This window comes from Podarcis vaucheri (genome assembly GCF_965113315.1).
Source record: "Podarcis vaucheri genome assembly, chromosome: 2".
NCBI classification, from domain to species: Eukaryota; Metazoa; Chordata; class Lepidosauria; order Squamata; family Lacertidae; genus Podarcis; species Podarcis vaucheri.
In genome coordinates, this window is record NC_138760.1 from 72,578,916 (window position 1) to 72,598,158 (window position 19,243).

Below are 19,243 nucleotides of genomic sequence, written 5' to 3' on the forward strand. Positions count from 1 at the left end.
TATCGTAAATTTATCAAGGGGTTCGCGACCCAGACGGCGGCCATTACGGACACGCTCAGCTCCAAGAAAAAGAAGTTCGTCTGGACGGAGCAAGCGGAGCAGTCCTTTCAAGCGCTCAAGCGTCTCTTCGCGTCGGAAGAGCAACTGCTGCATATCGACCCCAGCAGACCGATGCGGGTGGAGACGGACGCGTCCGACAGAGCTGTGGGAGCTGTCCTGCTGCAGCGGGACCCGCAGGGGGTCTGGAGGCCGGGAGCGTTCTACTCCAGGAAGCTCAGCAAGTCGGAGCAGAACTACACCATCTGGGACAGGGAGTTGCTGGCCATTCATGCAGCGTTCAAGGCGTGGAGGCATTTCCTGATCGGCGCCAAACACACCGTGCAAGTCTGCACGGACCACAAGAATCTGGAGCACTGGCGCACGGCGCAGTTCCTGAACCAGAGGCAGATACGTTGGTCTGAGTTCTTTGCGGACTTCGACTTCCGAATAGAGTACGTCCCAGGCGACACCAACGTCATGGTGGATGCACTATCCCGAAAGCCGCAATACCTCGAAGAGACGACGCCAGCGGCGGCCATGCACATCTTCGCGCCAACAGCGTGGGCGTGCGCCTCAGCGGCAGTAGACCTGGATGCAGTGCGGCGTGCGTTGCAGGACGACTCATTCGCGCAAGCGAAGATGGCAGAGGTGCAAAGGGGCACGGCGAAGAGCAACGAGTTCCAGATACGAGACGGCTTGCTCATACGTAAAGGGGCCATCTACGTGCCGGGAGACGACCTTCACGCCAAGGTGCTGCAACAGTTGCACGACGCACCCACGGCCGGACACTTTGGCACTGAAAAAACGGTGGAATTAGTCGCAAGAGACTTCTGGTGGCCCAGACTGAGAGGGGAAGTCGCGGACTACGTCGCGAGGTGCAACACCTGCCAGAGGGCCAAGACGGTGCACAAACCGCCGGCGGGACTGCTGGAACCGCTGCAAACACCGTTTGAACCATGGGAGAGGGTGGCCCTGGACTTTGTCACGGATCTACCCAGCTCGAGAGGCAAGACAGCTGTACTAGTGGTGGTGGACTTGTTCACCAAGATGGCACATTTCATTCCGTGTGCGAAGGTGGCCACGGCGGAACAAACCGCCAAACTGTTCATAGATCACGTGTTCAAAGTGCATGGTCTGCCACGGTCTATACTGTCCGACCGCGGGCGCCAGTTCATCTCAAATTTCTGGCAGAGGCTGATGGGTTTCCTGAACGTCAAGATCAACCTGGCATCAGCGAGACACCCGCAGACCAACGGGCAAGCAGAGAGAGTCAATGCCATCATGCAGCAGTACCTGAGATGCTACGCCAATCAACAGCCTGTGACGTGGGTGGATTACCTGCCGCTCGCCGAGTTCGCCTACAACAACACGAAGCACGTGTCCACAGGAGTGACGCCGTTCTTCGCCAACAACGGGAGACATCCCAGAACCTTCCCGGGACTGGAAAGAGTAGGGGAAGGGGAACCGCAGACGGCGGACGCTTTCGCGTCGGAGCTGCAGGAGGTCCACGATCAACTCCGACGACAGCTAGAGCTAGCTAAGCACGCATACAAGGTGCAAGCTGACAAGCACAGGCGGGTTGGCGAAGAGATACGAGTGGGAGACTGGGTCTGGTTGGCAGCCCACGCAGTGCCGACCAGATCGTTAGCCAAGAAGAAGTTGGGGCACAAGCAACTCGGTCCATACCAAGTCGAAGCACAGATCAACCCGGTAGCTTTCAGGCTGGCGCTGCCGGAGGGTTCCAGGATGCATCCGGTGTTCCACAGGTCGGTGCTCACTCCCTACAGGGCACCTCACAGATTCCAGGAGCCAGGAACGGCACCGGGTCCGTTCCGGGAGAGAACAGAGACGGGGGGGTTGACACCGCAGGACCCCATCAACGAAGTCACGGAGATTTTGGACTCCAGATGGGGAGAAGGAGTAGAATATCTCCTAGCCAGAGAGGGCACCCGGGCCAGTGCTAATAGCTGGGTGCAAGACTACGCTTTGGAGGAACCCCTGCTCAAGGACGAGTTTCATGCCCTTTTCCCACACAGACCCATGCCAGCAGGCTTTTTCGACGACTGGCTGTTCACGCCCACACTTTCCTCCAGCACGTTCCATGGATTTGACTCGGACGGGGAACCCGCACGGGACACACGTTCCCCGGAAGGGTCACCAGCGGGTTCGGCATCGGACACCTCGTATTGGTGGGACGATCGACCGGAGGAGCAGTGGCGCCAGAAGTGGCTGAGGATGCCAAGTCGAGTGACGGATGCCAAAGAGACCGACGCAGAGACTGACATGGACGTGTTCGGGGAGGATCTTGGGTTCGAGCACGGAGGCACAGAAATGGAAGCGGAACAGATCAACGTCGATGAACGCGAGGAGGAAGAATCGGAGGTCTTCAGTTGGCGGCCAGCCACGGGGAGAGAACTGTATCCGGCATTCACTCCCGTGACGATGGAGCACCCAGCACCCACACCTGAAAGCGGGGAGGGGGGAAGGGGGGGCTTCGAGGGGGGGTGGATGTCAGGGGTTCAGGGGCAGAGACGCAGAAAAGGGAGGAGACAGAGAGCGAGGGGGAGGAATACGAAGGAAGGATGAGTGGGGATGACGACCCGAGATCCCCGAGCCTTTCCAGTGAGTCAGAGGATTCCCAGAAAGGAGCCCCAGTGGTCAGAGCAAGGGGGGAACACAGGGGGACACCCCAGGAAGAAGGGACCAGAGAGGAATCAGAGAGCAGCAGCTGGAAATCGGGACCAACGTGCCCAGCTGGGAGCAGCGGGGAGAAAGGGGACCAGGCATCAGGTTCCGGAGGCTTTCAGCAGGAGGGAAGGCATGAGTCAGGAGTAGTCACGCCCACATCAGGGAGCGAGGAAACGGTTAAGAGGAAGGTAGAAGGTTGGGCGCGCGCGCCAAGTTCAAATGCAGCGGAAGCTGGCGCAGTAAGCAGCCCGGAGATTGAGCCAGGTCCCAAAGCCCGCCGCAAGGAAGCGGAAGGATCAGGGGGGTCAGCGTCAGAGGAGAGTAGGAGGGAGGAGACCCCGGGGGGCAGGAGGACCCAGAGATGGAAGGAAAGGCGCAGGAGGTGGAGCAAGGCTAGGGTACTAAGCTGGTGTGCAAGAGGCGGAGACTCAGACGGGTCTTCGCCGGTCTAACGCAGAAGACGTAGGGCTGCACATTGCAGTTCGGAAATGGAACCTGTAACCCAATAAAGACTCTTATAACGTGAACGCTGGCTAGCGTGGTCCTATGTGAGCTGGGACTGGGTAGCAGCCCTGACATGTTCAAAAAGGATAAAAAAATAGGTTTCCAGGTGGAGAAATCGAAACTAGAGACAGAATTACTTGAACCAAAGACAAAAGTGCTTTCAAGAATGTATAACTTGTTGCTTAAATGGAACACGCAAGATGAGGTAGTCAAATCAGCCATGATAAAGTGAGCTCAGGACATTGGGTACAACATTATGTTTGAAGACTGGGAAAGGTTATGGACCACCGGTTTGAAATTCACTGCATGCAATGCTTTGAAAGAAAATGTTATGAAAATGATATATAGGTGGTACATGACCCCAGTCAAACTTGCAAAGATATACCATTTGTCTGATAATAAATGTTGGAAATGTAGGGAGGCTGAAGGAACATTCTTTCACCTCTGGTGGACTTGCCCGAGAGTGAAGGCTTTCTGGGAAATGATTTATAATGAGTTAAAAAAGGTATTTAAGTATACCTTCCATAAGAAACCAGAGGCCTTCCTCCTGGGTATTGTCGGCCAGAAAGTGTTAAAGAAGGATAGAACTTTTTTCCTTTATGCAACTACAGCAGCAAGAATTCTTATTGCTAAACAATGGAAGACACAAGATTTACCCACGCTGGAAGAATGGCATACGCAATTGATGGACTACATGGAGTTGGCGGAAATGACTGGCAGAATCCGTGAGCGGGGAGAAGAGACAACAGAAGAGGACTGGAGAAAATTTAAGGACTATTTACAAAAATATTATAAGTTATATGAATGTTGAGAATTTGCTAAGCTTTGGAGAAAACTAGCTTCAGCAAAAATATCTGAAGGAAATTTGGGTAAAACTTATGAAAGTATTAAAGTTTAGAGTAACTTTTGGACTCAGTATATGGTATTAAAACGATATAATAATAGCCACTCTAAACTGAAAATATGGTTAGTGAAAGATACAAAAAACACATGAAACAAGGTAACAATTTGCTGTTATTTTTATTGTAAAGAATGCAGGGTTCGGAGGATGTGGGGAAGTCCGATAGCTTTGAAAATTGAGACTGAAAAATGGAAAATTTCTTTCTTTGATCTTCTTTTTTCTTCTGTAAAAAATGCTTTTGACGTATATCTGACTATACACCTGTACCTGGAAAAAAAGCAATAAAAAATATTATAAAAAACAACAACAAACAAACGACAAGAAAGAAGATTCCACCTAAACATTAGGAAGAACTTCCTAACAGTAAGAGCTGTTCGACAGTGGAATTTGCTGCCAAGGAGTGTGGTGGAGTCTCCTACTTTGGAGGTCTTTAAGCAGAGGCTTGACAACCATATGTCAGGAGTGCTCTGATGGTGTTTCCTGCTTGGTAGGGGGTTGGACTCGATGGCCCTTGTGGTCTCTTCCACATGTGTGTGCATGTATGCATGCATGCATGAGTGCAAATCATATTGACAGGCAATCTAAGTCTGAAGTAAATTTATCTTGAGTAAATTCTGCTGAGTGTTTAGCTTTACTCTTTCTCTAGGTGTATAATTATTAACAAACTTCCAAATATTATATTGTCCCCCAAATTACATAAATATATTACTTTTCTGCGTGGTGCTGAAAATTGGGGGGTTAATTTTTTAAACAAGAGATAATAGGCTAAACAAGCAGAACATAAATAAATATACTGAGAGATGTTATTCTCAAGAGAATAATACAAGGCTGATAATGCTGCTTAGCTTATTTATTGACTAATCAAATTAAGATCTTGCAAGATATTCACTAGCTGGCAGAGCAGAGTATGAGCAGAAGGAAGAATATATTTCTTTGTGGTGATGGTATGAGTGTGGCATGAAGAGCAAGGGACATTTCCCTCCATAGATGTTCCTTAGTCTTTAGCATTTTCCAAGGTGCCTCAGTCTCAGTACTCTTCCACTTGCACCAATGAAGGAAAAACAAAACCAGGAACTCAGTGAGATAATCCAAAAGATGCATGCTTCATCATTACTCCGTAAACAGAAATAATACAATGATGAGTAGAGATGGATCAATATGTCAGTTTGGGTTTCTGTCATTTTCTTATTTCTGCAGTCTTAAATCTAGTGCCTCCTATTACTTAATCAATCTGTCATTTTCATTAAAAAATGCCAACATTTTTGTGCACACTCCCCCCCAACTTTGATTGTATTGTTTTTCTAATATAAAAAATTTTGCACAGTTTTTTAAAGCTGCAAAACTGCATCACAAAAGTTAAAGACGTGGAATTTGAAGGATAGCTTTGTTTCAGTTTGTGTATTGGTTTGTGAAGTGTGAATTAGGTAATTTTGCATTAAAATGTGAACTAATCTGAAATCCTGCCCCCACCTGGCACCATGATAGGTGAATGAGGCAAGTTAATTATTGCTGTATATCTTTGCTGCAGCACCACATATTGTAAAATATTCTCCTTTTTAAAATGTCATTTTATGTCAGATTTTTTTTTTGTTTAAGTTAAGTTGAGACTTAGCAATTGCTGTGGACATCTCACAATGCGCTCCATGCCATCATTTCACTACTAGCAGCACCACTGTTTAGGCTTCCTGCACCCATGGCAGCTACCTCAGCTCGCCTCATGAGTGGGCCGGCCCTGAGCGTAAGGCAGCTTCCTGTGTTACTATGCATTTTGAGTGCTTGAAAAATGTCTTTCCCTCACAAAAGCAGCACTTACTTGCATTTGCCAGGAAGCTCCCTTATCCAGTCAGACTGCTGGTCCATCTAGCTCAGTACTGTGCTCTTTGTGTGCCAATGCCTCTTGTGTGTTTAAATCTAGAGTCTTTTCCTACCTGGAGATGTCATGAATTGAAATGGGGACACCTGGCATTCAAAACAAGTCCTCTGCTATGAGGGAGCTATGGTCCATCATTGAGAATGAGTTGTATCCAACAAAGTGGTCCCATTAGCTCAAGTACTTCTGTTTGCAGGATGTCCTCTCGTTTCCCATTCCCTCCAAATCCAAAAATCTTTTTTCTGTGTTTCAACCCACCTTCCAGTGATGATTTTGGAGGGGCACAGAGGAAGAGGAAGGTGAGAGAAAGTTCCATAGATCACAGGGAAATCCTTGTGTGAATACAACCCTTGGATACACATTCATAGCTGGATTCCTTCAACAACTGAGCAATGAGTTCTTACCAAAAGCCTGGTTCTTTTAACCATCAATTACAATTCTCTTCTTTCTCCTTATAAAAACCTCTTGTCAGCTGTAATACTTTGCTGAACTTTGGGCAGGAAAGGAGACATCAGCAGCCCTGGCAACCAAGATTGTAATAGGATTAGACAATTAGTTGTGCTCATTGCACTGATAAAGAGAAATGTTTACCTCAGAAACCATTTTTCTAACAGTGAATTTTCCCTGCTCCCAGAAGATTTCATTTCATTGGGAAAAGACTTATGAATGGCTTCAGAACAAATGCCCCTCTCCAGTTGCTTTTCTCTTAAAAGATAAAGTAAATAAAGGAACTGTACATCTTATCTTGGTGGCAGGAAAAGCAAATATGAACAGTAAATTAGGTGAGAAGACCATTCTACCTTCTGCCTTCATTCTTTGGGTGTGGAAAGAATCACCCCAGAATGTCAACTCCTTATGTTATGAAACTGTCCTTAGAGTGCCAAGTCTTTCACAATGAAGAAATCTAAAGTAAACTCCTGTGCATATATATAGAGGTGCTTGCACGTGTCCATCTGATATCCTGCTGGTAAAGTTGCTCTACAAGACAATCTTCTCATCTGAACATTGGTGCATTCAGTGCTCAGTGAAGAATGGGTGCATTTGTGGTTGTTGCTTTGGCACTTTGGTGCTTCACAGGTGAGTCACGCAGAAAGAGTGAAAGAGAGACAGAGAGAGACACAGAAAGAGTCATTCTGAAGAAGTCTTCTATATTGCTCAGATGAGTGGCCTGATATGGAAGAAAATATTTAGTTTAAGAGGGAATTTTGGCAGGTGCAGCCTGCCATGAAAGGGTAGAAGAAAGCTAAGCTGTCCCACTGAAATTCCCTTACTTACAAATCCATAAAAAGTACTGGGATCCTGTCCTGTGATCCCCTAGGTATGGCCATAAGTAAGGATGGAAGAGAGGTTTGGTTGGTTTGCATTTTGAAGTGCGCCTACTTAATTCACACCTCTTAATAGAAGCAACATGGACAAATCTACCCATCCCCAGAACAGGAAAAATATTATAGACCTGATTAGAGGCATACATTTATAATCATATGAAATGGCTGGCGCTCAGTATACCAACTGCTGATCATTCTCCCATCTGTTTATAATCTTTGAAGCCATTGTGCAGCTCTTAATCTCTTTAGAGATTTGCTTCTGAATTTTTGAGAGCTCAGATATGGCATCCATGTGTTTTTGGTCTCATTTCAGGAGTCTTCGGGGATGAAGACATTCAGGCAAACACGGTGAGTAATGCCGTATTATCCTTACAGCTTCTGCAGTTGGTTGTGTAATACAGATAAAACTGTAATTGCAAGTTGGCAGATGGAGAAGAATTTGAATTGTGTTCCTCAAGTGAAAGTGGGAAATGCTGGTGTTCTCACTGCTCCTTGTCAACAACAAAGCAGACACATAAACACACACACAGCAGTTCTCCAGTGCAATTATAGTGAAGGAGAGCTGTGGAAGAGCACAGGTATTAGCAGCGATATGACCACTCATTTCAGTGGGATGTGAGACCTTCTCTCTGAATAATGCTTCATTTTTGTGATTGCTGGGGTTAGGGAAGGGCAGGAGGAAGCCAGTGTGGTGTAGTGGTTAAGAGCGGTTGTCTCGTAATCTGGGAAACCGGGTTCGCCTCTCCGCTCCTCCACATGCAGCTGCTGGGTGACCTTGGGCCAGTCACACTTCTTTGAAGTCTCCCAGCCCACTCACCTCACAGAGTGTTTGTTGTGGGAAGGAAGGGAAAGGAGAATGTTAGTCGCTTTGAGACTCCTGAAGGGGAGTGAAAGGCGGGATATCAAATCCAAACTCCTCCTCCTCCTCCTCCTCCTCCTCCTCCTCCTCTTCTTCTTCCTCTTCTTCTTCTTCTTCTTCTTCTTCTTCTTCTTCTTCTTCTCTAGCAAGACCAATCCATTGCTCTCCCCCATTCACACTGCTTTTGGAACAGGGAAGACATTTTATTTACACACAGGACTCGGCTATACAGCTGCCAACAAAACATTTTAAGTGTGTTGTAAAGTGCATTATGCAAATGTGACACTAGATGGTGATGGTGAGTTATGGCAAATTCAATATATTTTTCAAAACATTTTTTAAAAAAGCATTTTCACTGCGTTTTTTTAAACATGTGTCTAGATTCCACCACAGAATTGTCTGGCTATTCTATATATTCCAAGTTTCAGTTTTTATATGGTGCCTTTTGTCCAATGATGCCCTAGGCAAGTCCACACTTGAGAAATTTATTCAACAGTTTTTCCTTGGTTCAGTCTTCTGCATGCTTCTTCTTATAATGGGGAATGTAAAAAGGAAAGGTAGATTCATAAGGTACCCTCTTTTCTCCTGTGTATTGGTTATAAACTTTAAAGGATGAAAGCCTTGAAAAGTTATATAAAGGAAAACCGTTGTGTAGACATATAATGTTTGTTGTTGTTTTCTTTTTATAGTTGGATTGCAGCCAACACCTCCAGGCAACTGTTAACGGACCAATAAGCTGCCCAAGGATTTATTTTCCAGTCTGTGGTACAGATGGCAACACTTATGCCAATGAATGTGAACTGTGTCGCCATAACCAGTAAGTAGCACAGATGCAGAAGATTCTTTGCTGGGCAACAGACCATGGCTACAATTACCGGTAGTTATAATGATGTCTCATCCAATTTGTTTTATCTGTCCCTTTCCCATCCCACCCCACTTCCAAGATGGGGACATGTCTTACATGGGACCATTCCCATTTTACCACCATTCCCCTGTGGTTAGCCAGAGACTGAGAGATTATTTCTGGGCCAAGGTAACCAGCTAGGCTTCAGTCCTCAGTGATCTCTGTGTAAATCCAGTGTGCTTACAACATGACATTAAACTTACTCTCTACTCTCTGCAATTCAGTTCATATTTTAATGTACTTCCTGCTAATTTGTACGCCCCCCAAAATATGTGATCCAAAACACAGATATTGTTCAAAACATATGTACAAAAATCTGTATATTAAAAATAATGTACATAAAATATGAATATTGCTAAATATAACATATACAAATGCACATTGGGCAACATGGCATACAAAAATGTGTTAGGATAAAATGCATGCAAAAAGGAATTCCATAAGATTTTTTATTTAGTTAGTTTTTTAAAAACTGAAACAGATGTGGAAATGGGGTGAATTAAGCATAAGACTCCCCTTCATGGATCACTGCCTTGCCATGGCGAAGGGGCTTGAAGAACTCAGAGAAGCTATGAACTATGCCGAGCAGGGCACCCAAGATGAACAGGTCATAGTAGAGAGTTTTGACCAAACGTGATCCACCTGGAGTAGGAACCGGCAAGCCACTCCAGTATCTCTGCCAAGAAAACTCCATGGACAAAGACAACAGGCATATAAAAGTTATGACGCTGGAAGATGAGCCCCTCAGGTCGGAAGGTGTCCAACATGCTACTGGGGAAGAGCGGAGGACAAGTACAAGTAGATCCAGAGCTGATGAAGCGGCTGGGCCAAAGCCGAAAGGACGCTCAGTTGTGGATATGCATGGAAGCGAAAGGAAAGTCCAATGCTGTAAAGAAAAATATTGCATAGGAACCTGGAATGTAAGAACCATGAACCTGGGTAAGTTGGATGTGGTCAAAAATGAGATGGCAAGAATAAATATTGACATCCTGGGCATCAGTGAGCTAAAATGGACGGGAATGGGCGAATTCAGTTCGGATGACTATCATATCTACTACTGTGGGCAAGAAACCCGTAAAAGAAATGGAGTGGCCCTCATAGTCAACAAAAGAGTGGCGAAAGCTGTACTGGGATGCAGTCTCAAAAATGATAGAATGATCTCGATACGAATCCAAGGCAGACCTTTTAACATCACAGTAATCCAAGTTTATGCACCAACTACTGGTGCTGAAGAAACTGAAATTGACCAATTCTATGAAGACTTACAAGACCTTATAGAAGTGACACCAAAGAAGGATGTTCTGCTCATTATAGGGGATTGGAATGCTAAAGTAGGGAATCAAGAGATAAAAGGAACAACTGGCAAGTTTGGCCTTGGAGATCAAAATGAAGCAGGGCAAAGGCTAATAGAGTTCTGTCAAGAGAACAAGCTGGTCATCACAAACACGCTTTTCCAACAACACAAGAGACGGCTCTACACATGGACATCCCCAGATGGGCAACATCGAAATCTGATTATATTCTCTGCAGCCAAAGATGGAGAAGCTCTATACAGTCAGCAAAAACAAGACCTGGAGCTGACTGTGGCTCAGATCATCAGCTTCTTATAGCAAAATTCAAGCTTAAACTGAAGAAAGTAGGAAAAACCACTGGACAGGTAAGATACAATCTAAACCAAATCCCTTATGAATACACAGTGGAAGTGAGGAACAGGTTTAAGGATTTAGATTTGCTGGACAGAGTGCCTGAAGAACTATGGGTGGAGGCTCGCAACATTATACAGGAGGCAGCAACGAAAACCATCCCAATGAAAAAGAAATGCAAGAAAGCAAAGTGGCTGTCCAACGAGGCCTTACAAATAGCGGGGGAGAGAAGGCAAGCAAAATGCGAGGGAGATAGTGAAAGATACAGGAAATTGAATGCAGATTTCCAAAGAATAGCAAGGAGAGACAAGAAGGCCTTCTTAAACAAGCAATGCAAAGAAATAGAGGAAAGCAACAGAATGGGAAGAACCAGAGATCTGTTCAAGAAAATCGGAAATATGAAAGGAACATTTCGTACAAAGATTACCATAATAAAGGACAAAAGTGGTAAAGACCTAACTGAAGCAGAAGACATCAAGAAGAGGTGGCAAGAATACACAGAGGAATTATACCAGAAAGATATGGATGTCTCGTACACCCCAGGTAGTGTGGTTGCTGACCTTGAGCCAGACATCCTGGAGAGTGAAGTCAAATGGGCCTTAGAAAGCACTGCAAATAACAAGGCCAGTGGAAGTGATGGTATTCCAGCTGAACTGTTTAAAATTTTAAAAGATGATGCTGTTAAGGTGCTACACTCAATATGCCAGCAAGTTTGGAAAACTCAGCAGTGGCCAGAGGATTGGAGAAGATCAGTCTACATCCCAATCCCAAAGAAAGGCAGTGCCAAAGAATGCTCCAACTACCGCACAATTTCACTCATTTCACATGCTAGCAAGGTTATGCTTAAAATTCTACAAGGAAGGCTCAAGCAGTATGTGGACCGAGAACTCCCAGAAGTGCAAGCTGGATTTAGAAGAGGCAGAGGAACCAGAGACCAAATTACAAACATGCGCTGGATTATGGAGAAAGCTAGAGAGTTCCAGAAAGACATCTACTTCTGCTTCATTGACTATGCAAAAGCCTTTGACTGTGTTGACCACAGCAAACTATGGCAAGCTCTTAAAGAAATGGGAGTGCCTGATCACCTCATCTGTCTCCTGAGAAATCTCTATGTGGGACAAGAAGCTACAGTTAGAACTGGATATGGAACAACTGATTGGTTCCAAATTGGGAAAGGAGTACGGCAAGGCTGTATATTGTCTCCCTGCTTATTTAACTTATATGCAGAATTCATCATGCGAAAGGCTGGGCTGGATGAATCCCAAGCCGGAATTAAGATTGCCGGAAGAAATATCAACAACCTCAGATATGCAGATGACACAACCTTGATGGCAGAAAGTGAAGAGGAATTAAAGAACCTTTTAATGAGGGTGAAAGAGGAGAGCGCAAAATATGGTCTGAAGCTCAACATCAAAAAAAAAACGAAGATCATGGCCACTGGGCCCATCACCTCCTGGCAAATAGAAGGGGAAGAAATGGAGGCAGTGAGAGATTTTACTTTCTTGGGCTCCATGATCAGTGCAGATGGTGACAGCAGTCACGAAATTAAAAGACGCCTGCTCCTTGGGAGAAAGGCGATGGCAAACCTAGACAACATCTTAAAAAGCAGAGACATCACCTTGCCAACAAAGGTCCGTATAGTAAAAGCCATGGTTTTCCCAGTAGTGATGTATGGAAGTGAGAGCTGGACCATAAAGAAGGCTGATCGCCGAAGAATTGATGCTTTTGAATTATGGTGCTGGAGGAGACTCTTGAGAGTCCCATGGACTGCAAGGAGATCAAACCTCTCCATTCTGAAGGAAATCAGCCCTGAGCGCTCACTGGAAGGACAGATCGTGAAGCTGAGGCTCCAATACTTTGGCCACCTCATGAGAAGAGAAGACTCCCTGGAAAAGACCCTGATGTTGGGAAAGATGGAGGGCACAAGGAGAAGGGGACGACAGAGAATGAGATGGTTGGATGGTGTTCTTGAAGCTACCAGCATGAGTTTGATCAAACTGCGGGAGGCAGTGGAGGACAGGAGTGCCTGGCGTGCTCTGGTCCATGGGGTCACGAAGAGTCGGACACGACTAAACGACTAAACAACAACAAAAGCATAAGACTGGAAAGATGAGGAACTGAAGAAGAAAGCACTGGATTTATCCATCCATATGCCACATATATTTTACTTCATCGCTTTGACTGTCAGCAGGGTACATAGCAGAACTAGCTCAATGGGGCATTTGCCTGTGACTTGCAAGGTCTATTAGTGCCAACCAATGTTTATTATTAGTATTATTAGCCCAGAATACAGGAAATTGATTGCTAACGTTCCCTAAATTCTTCTCTTATTCAGGGAAAAAAACAAACTTGTTGGTAAGAAGCATGTTGGAGAATGTCCAAAGGTAGGTATAAAGAGTTTTGTGGTGAGAAATTGAACCTGCAGAACCAAACAGGCAAAATTGTCGTGTGATTTGGAGGGAAATGAAATGTCTTAAGCTTATGAATCACTTTTCATCTCAAAATAATCTATAGATAACTGCAAAATATAATACATATCAAAACGAAATAATTAAAAGCAACTCCTGGTACAGTGGTACCTCTTTTTTGAATGTTATCCATTCCTGAAGACAGTTCGAGTTTTGAAATGTTCAAAAACCGAGGGCGGTCTCCAAATTTAATTGAGAAAATTGAGAAAAATACAGCAGTACCTCAGTGCAAGCCGTTCGACTTCTGAGGCACGTTCAGAAACGGAAGCATTTACTTCCAGGTTTTCAGCATTTGAAAACCGAAACATTCATCATCGGAGACGTTCCAAAACTGAGGTGCCACTGTACAAGGTAATCAGACCATAAAGACTACTCCTCTATTCCTTAACCACCAAAGACAGAAACAGACACACACATAAACATGTCTGCAAAGAAGAAGAAAAACAACACTCCAAACACCTGGGGTGAAGGAAATGTGCTTATGCAACATGAACCTCCCTTGTTGCCACCCAGAGCCATAGCTACGGTATGTGTGTGTGTGGGCAGCCTTTTTTATTTGCCCCGGGTGAAGCCTCCAGAGGAGCACCACTGAAGCTCCCAGTCTGTGTGTGTGCAAAATGTGCATGGGGTTTTTTTGTTTTTGTTTTTGCCAAACTGGGTCTTTGACCTGGGAGAAATAAAGCCTAGTTTTACGCCTGTTGCCACCTCTTCCTGATAGCTGCCAGAGGGGCACATAGAGAAGAGTCTTGATGCTGACCTCAGGGCATGGGAGGCTAATATGGGGAAAGGTGTTCCATAACGTGTACCATATTAGGGCCCTGAGCTATATAAGTCTTCACAGGTGAAAATTAGCCCTTGAAATGGGCCTGAGAATAATGGCTATTAGCTTCTGTGAATAACGGGAACAAACCTCATTTACAAATTCCTAAAAGGTATTTGGCTTCCCATAAACTGCATGCAAGTCCATTTGCCTTGATTCCTCAGTAGGGATGCAAATTCTCTCTTTATGTAGTAATGGCAACCTCCAGCACATTTGTACCCCTAATGTATAATTCTGAGCAAACCCATGCTAGAACTGTGTGCACATAGTGTGATGTAGTGCCCCCCAAAACTATAGCACATAGTGTGATGTAGTGCCCCCCAAAACTACTTTGTTTTATGCTACTTTAATAGAATCATGATTTCTCATAATTTCTGAGCAGCTGGAAGTATTAGTTTCACATTATTCAGCACTAATCAGACTTCATCTGAAATACTATTATTTTCCTTAAGATTTTTATTAAATTTTCATAACTTTAACCAATTAATTTCAAATTTGTTATACATTTCTCTTATAATTTGACTTCTCACCTTTGCTTTCAAGCTGTTTTTAAAGCCTTCCTCCACATACTGCATAATATCACATGCTTCATCTAATACATATTCCCTTATTATATATCACATTGCATCTAATACATATTCCTCTATTTCATGTATTATAATTTTCTTCCTGTTGCTCAAATTTCAAATCCTGGCCTCGATTTCATTTGGTTATGATATTTTTTTTCAAATAATCCCCAAAAGGCTTCCACTCTTCCATAAATTAAGCTAACCAGACATCACCGTTTCCTGGGGGCAGTACCCAGATTTACAAATCAGTCCCCTGACAAAATCTGATCATTCCTACTGAAGTTGAAAGTGTCCCCAGCTTCATTGAAAAAAATCTGGTAACCTTACCATAAATTGTCCATCATTTTGATCTGTTATTTTCGCTGTTAGCTTTGCCAGTTCCACATAGACCTCATATGGAATACTGTGTCTGCATTTTAAGAATGATGTAACTCAATTGGTACAGGTTCAGAGGGTGGCAATTAAGAACATCAGCACTATGGAAAACAGGTCCTAGAAGGACAAATGGAAAGAATACTTGATAGGTTTAGCTTGGAGATGATGAGGGATGTGATAGCACTCCAGATCCTTGAAGGACTGTGGCATAGAAGTAAATATTGTTCTTTGCTGCCCCAGAGAACGAGGGCAAAACTAGATTGAATGTGCTCAAGTTATCGGAGGATAGGTTTTAGTGGGAAATTGGAAGAAACTACTTGGTGGTCATAGCAGTTGAACAATGAATGAATTACTGAGAAGGGTGGTAGGCTTGAGGCCTTAAAGCAGAAGCTAGACCATCATTTGTTGAGGATGCCTTAGTCCTGGATTATCTCCCCCCCCAAAAAAAAAACACACCAATGATTCTAAGGACAGCCACAAGGCCCCTTAATACACTGAAGAAAATACAGCTAAATAGCTATCCAAATCAAATGCATTACTTATGGTGGATAACAGTGTGATTCATTATGACCAAACATTTATGCTTTCCACATTGTAGAAGTTTGAAAACTCAACTTGTTAATACATCAAACATGGACATTAGGGGTACGAATGTGCTGGAGGTTGCCATTACTACATAAAGGGGGAATTTGGGGGTGGGCATTAAGAGCTCTCTGTGTAAGCGCACAGAACTGCATCCCACACCAACCCAATCTGTATGGGGTGCAAAATGTTTGCTTTGCACATATGAAGAATGTGATAGACATTTCCCCATGTGCAGAATTGGGAAACAGTATGTAAACAACAGCAAAGGGCCAAGGTGTAAGTTTTATTCCTGGTACACTTTACTTTTTTTATAATATACGCAAGTAATAAATAAAAACAGGCTTGAATTAGATTGTCAGAAAATATACTCATGTCAAGAAATCAGGATGCCTGTGCTTTTCAGTAAAAAAAAGCCACACTGGATAATTTTGTCCTATCAATGTTATTTGGTCTAGTGATTCATATGTTCCTTCTTCCTCCTGTGAAATAAAAAGGCATGCAAAAGGAAATGGTAGATTGAAAGTCCACTCTTCTTTTTCCATGTTTAGAATTAAAAAACAAACAAACTGGAAACATGAATGTGCAATGGACATTTTATAGAGGACTGCTGGGTACAATAAAATGCTACATGTTTCTTTTATAGATGGATTGCAGTGAATTCAGGCAAGCGAAAGGACTCATGCTCTGCCCCAAAATTGCTGAACCAGTCTGTGGAACAGATGACAACACTTATGTCAGTAAATGTGATCTTTGTCGTCAAAACCTGTAAGTGGATACTGAACATCTCCCCCCAGGCAACGGATAATGACTATGATTCTTTATAATGAAATCTCATTATATTTGGCCCTTTTCCACTCCCACCTTCTTTCCAAGCTTACACATTGGCTTCCATGAGACCAATCCCATTGTATTCTCACATCAAGAGAATGATAAATGATGATTGGCGCAATGCAATCCAATAACCACCAACGCTAATCAGGGATGTGAAACCAGGCCTACATGCTGTGGATAAAGTGAAACTGGCTCCTTAGCAGAATCATAGGAGTCCCAATAACTTTGTGTAGCAGGAGGACAAAGGATCTGTAACAGATGAAGGAGCTCAAGGATACAAATTATAGAACCAGCTCAGTCAAGCTTTGCCTGTAGCAGTTCTGAAGAGCTAAGCTTTGCCTGTGGTAGCTCTGAAGAGCTAAACATAGTTTGTTTTAGTAATGTGAACTACAGGAAAGAATTTGCTAACTTTTCTCTCTTTCTTACCCAGGGAATCCAACAAGAATGTGGCTGTGAAGTATGGAGGTCAATGTATTCAGATTCAGGTAAACAGCATGATCGTGTGACGGAAGCCATCCGTCACAAATGGAGGTTTAGCATTTGAAAAAATGACACAGAGAGCCAGCAATCTTTTCAGGATGGTATGAGCAGCTCCTTTCGAACTTCTCTCCTCTCCGGTATCTTTTATTATCCTTTGTTCTCTCCTGTCACATGGCCGTTTGCCAATGTCTCACGTTACCTACATCCGGTCATGGCTTTTACCCACCCATCGCCATATAAGGTAATTACTGCTCAGAGGGGGAACATAACTCCATATAAGGTTATACACTTAATACACTGCAAGGCACGGACATGCAGGTCACCAAGGTCAGCAAGGCACCAGGTGGCGCTACAAGCCTTTGCCATGACTTCATGGCTCCCACAATCGTGTTATTATAGATATTAGGAGTGGCAGGTATCAATCTGTCTCATAACAGAATCAGAAGCAAAAAAATCCTACATTTTTGCAATTATGGAATTTTTTAATAAGGTATCAAGAGTGAAAGAAGGCATAAACTTAGTATGTTTAGACAGAATTGGGTAAAGTCTATTGAATACTGACATAACAAAGCACATGCTTCACATGAACCAAAATACTTATTTGAGATAATGTAATGCATATGAAATTATGACTGTTGTATTTCCTATTTCTTCATTTTTTTTGGTTTTTGTTTCTTTGTTGCAAATATGTATGACTCTACAAAATTGAATACAAATTGCGCTTTTAAAAAGAAGTTATGTTGAGCTGGTGAGCAAATGTAAAAGTTTGGTGGGTACATCATTATTTCTTTTGTAAAGTGGAACTTAGTTTTATTTAACAGGGTGACAGATTTAGAATGCCACTCTTTTTGCAGGACTATTGCAAGGACTTTGGCCCAGATAGAACATACTGCACCCTGGAATTTATGCCTCACTGTGGTTCTGATGGAAAGGTCTATGGCAACCAGTGTAATTTCTGCTTTAATGTCCGGTACGTATAGAAATAATTATTTCTTTTTATAAAACAAATTAAAGTGATGATAACATGATAGAAGAGAAAGATATATTCAAAACCTCCAAACTGCTCCGTATCTACTTATGATGACACTGGGAAAGTTTTGGTAGGATGAGAAGTAGTCACCATACATATATCCTTACTGTGTTTTTATATCTTGTTGGAAGCTGCCCAGAGTGGCTGGGGCAACCCACTCAGATGTGTGAGGTAACGACAACAACAACAGTGATTCTCCAGAGCTGGGATACAGTCACATATTCAAATTCCTTGATTCACTTTTGTCAGTTGAAAGGCATAAAAATATGGTCTCATAATCATGCTTCCATCCAGACCATGGGTAGGCAAACTCAGGCCCAGGGGCCAGATCCGGCCCAATCACCTTCTAAATCCAGCCCACAGATGGTCCGGGAATCAGTGTGGTTTACATGAGTAGAATGTGCCCTTTTATTTAATATGCATCTCTGGGTTATTTGTGGGGCATAGGAATTCGTTCATTTTTTTCTCCAAAATATAGTCCAGCACCCCACAAGGTCTGAGCGCCCCCTGCTGAAAAAGTTTGCTGACCCCTGATCAAGACTATACTTTGAAGTTTTTTCCTAATTTGTAAACTCTCACAAAAATATGGTGTCTGTGTTACTGATCGACCCTTGATTTGCCAAGCAACTATGGCATCACCCAGACTATACATACCACTTTAAACGATGGTTTCTCCTAAGGAATCCTGGGAAGTGTAGTCTGTTGTTTGCAGCTGAGAGTTGTTAGGAAACTCTATTCCCCTTACAGAACTACAATTCCCAGAGTTCCATGGCATAAGGAATTCTCTGGGAATTGTAGCTCTCTGAAGGGACCTCTAACAAAGTATGCTGCTGCATAGTGCAGATGTTGCTGAAGCAAGGTATTCCGAAACAACGCTGCTCATATTGACAGTTCCACTTGCAATGTCTGTTGTGTTTATTTAAATGGGAAGATTTTACTAGTCAGAATTCTGACTGATTTTCTGTGGCGAAAATGGCTTACATTAGGAACCAGAATTTTCCCTTGCAGTTCTAGGGCACAAGATAGAATGCACGTTATTGTGTTTCTCAAACTAAGAGCTGCTCTTAAAATAGAAAAGAAAATTTATATAACTTTGTTTTACGATTCCAGTTACCCACAGTAATAATTTAAATTTATGTTACCTTTTTCTTTCCAGGAAGAGCAAAGGGGCTCTGTCGCTCCAACATTTGGGAATGTGCTGAGAACTTGACAAATTTCCAAGAGACCTCTTTGCCTTATACTCTAGTAGCAAATGTTGCAAAAGAAGGTCTGATTTGCCATTAAAGATGTCTTACCTGCAACCATGTATTGTTTTGATCTCTCCTATAATGTCTCGTTTTGCACCATGGAAT

The 19,243-nt window shown here is 43.5% G+C and overlaps 1 protein-coding gene across 1 annotated transcript; it reads left to right on the forward strand.

Annotated features, from left to right (window-relative positions):
* Positions 1 to 6,975: 6,975 nt before the first annotated feature.
* LOC309527084 (ovomucoid-like) lies at positions 6,976 to 19,197 on the forward strand. The gene is made up of 8 exons (XM_082213597.1): positions 6,976 to 7,079; positions 7,641 to 7,675; positions 8,876 to 9,003; positions 13,069 to 13,117; positions 16,194 to 16,315; positions 16,812 to 16,866; positions 17,716 to 17,831; positions 19,048 to 19,197. Exons 1-8 carry the CDS (start codon positions 7,034 to 7,036, stop codon positions 19,091 to 19,093), a joined length of 597 nt encoding a protein of 198 aa, XP_082069723.1. The 5' UTR covers positions 6,976 to 7,033; the 3' UTR covers positions 19,094 to 19,197.
* The last annotated feature ends 46 nt before the right edge of the window (positions 19,198 to 19,243 follow it).

Coding starts and splice junctions, on each gene's coding strand:
- LOC309527084 (XM_082213597.1), top strand. CDS start 7,034: ATGGGTGCATTTGTGGTTGTTGCTTTGGCACTTTGGTGCTTCACAG. Junction 7,080..7,640: donor GGCACTTTGGTGCTTCACAG/GTGAGTCACGCA, acceptor GTCTCATTTCAG/GAGTCTTCGGGGATGAAGAC. Junction 16,867..17,715: donor GTCAATGTATTCAGATTCAG/GTAAACAGCATG, acceptor CTCTTTTTGCAG/GACTATTGCAAGGACTTTGG.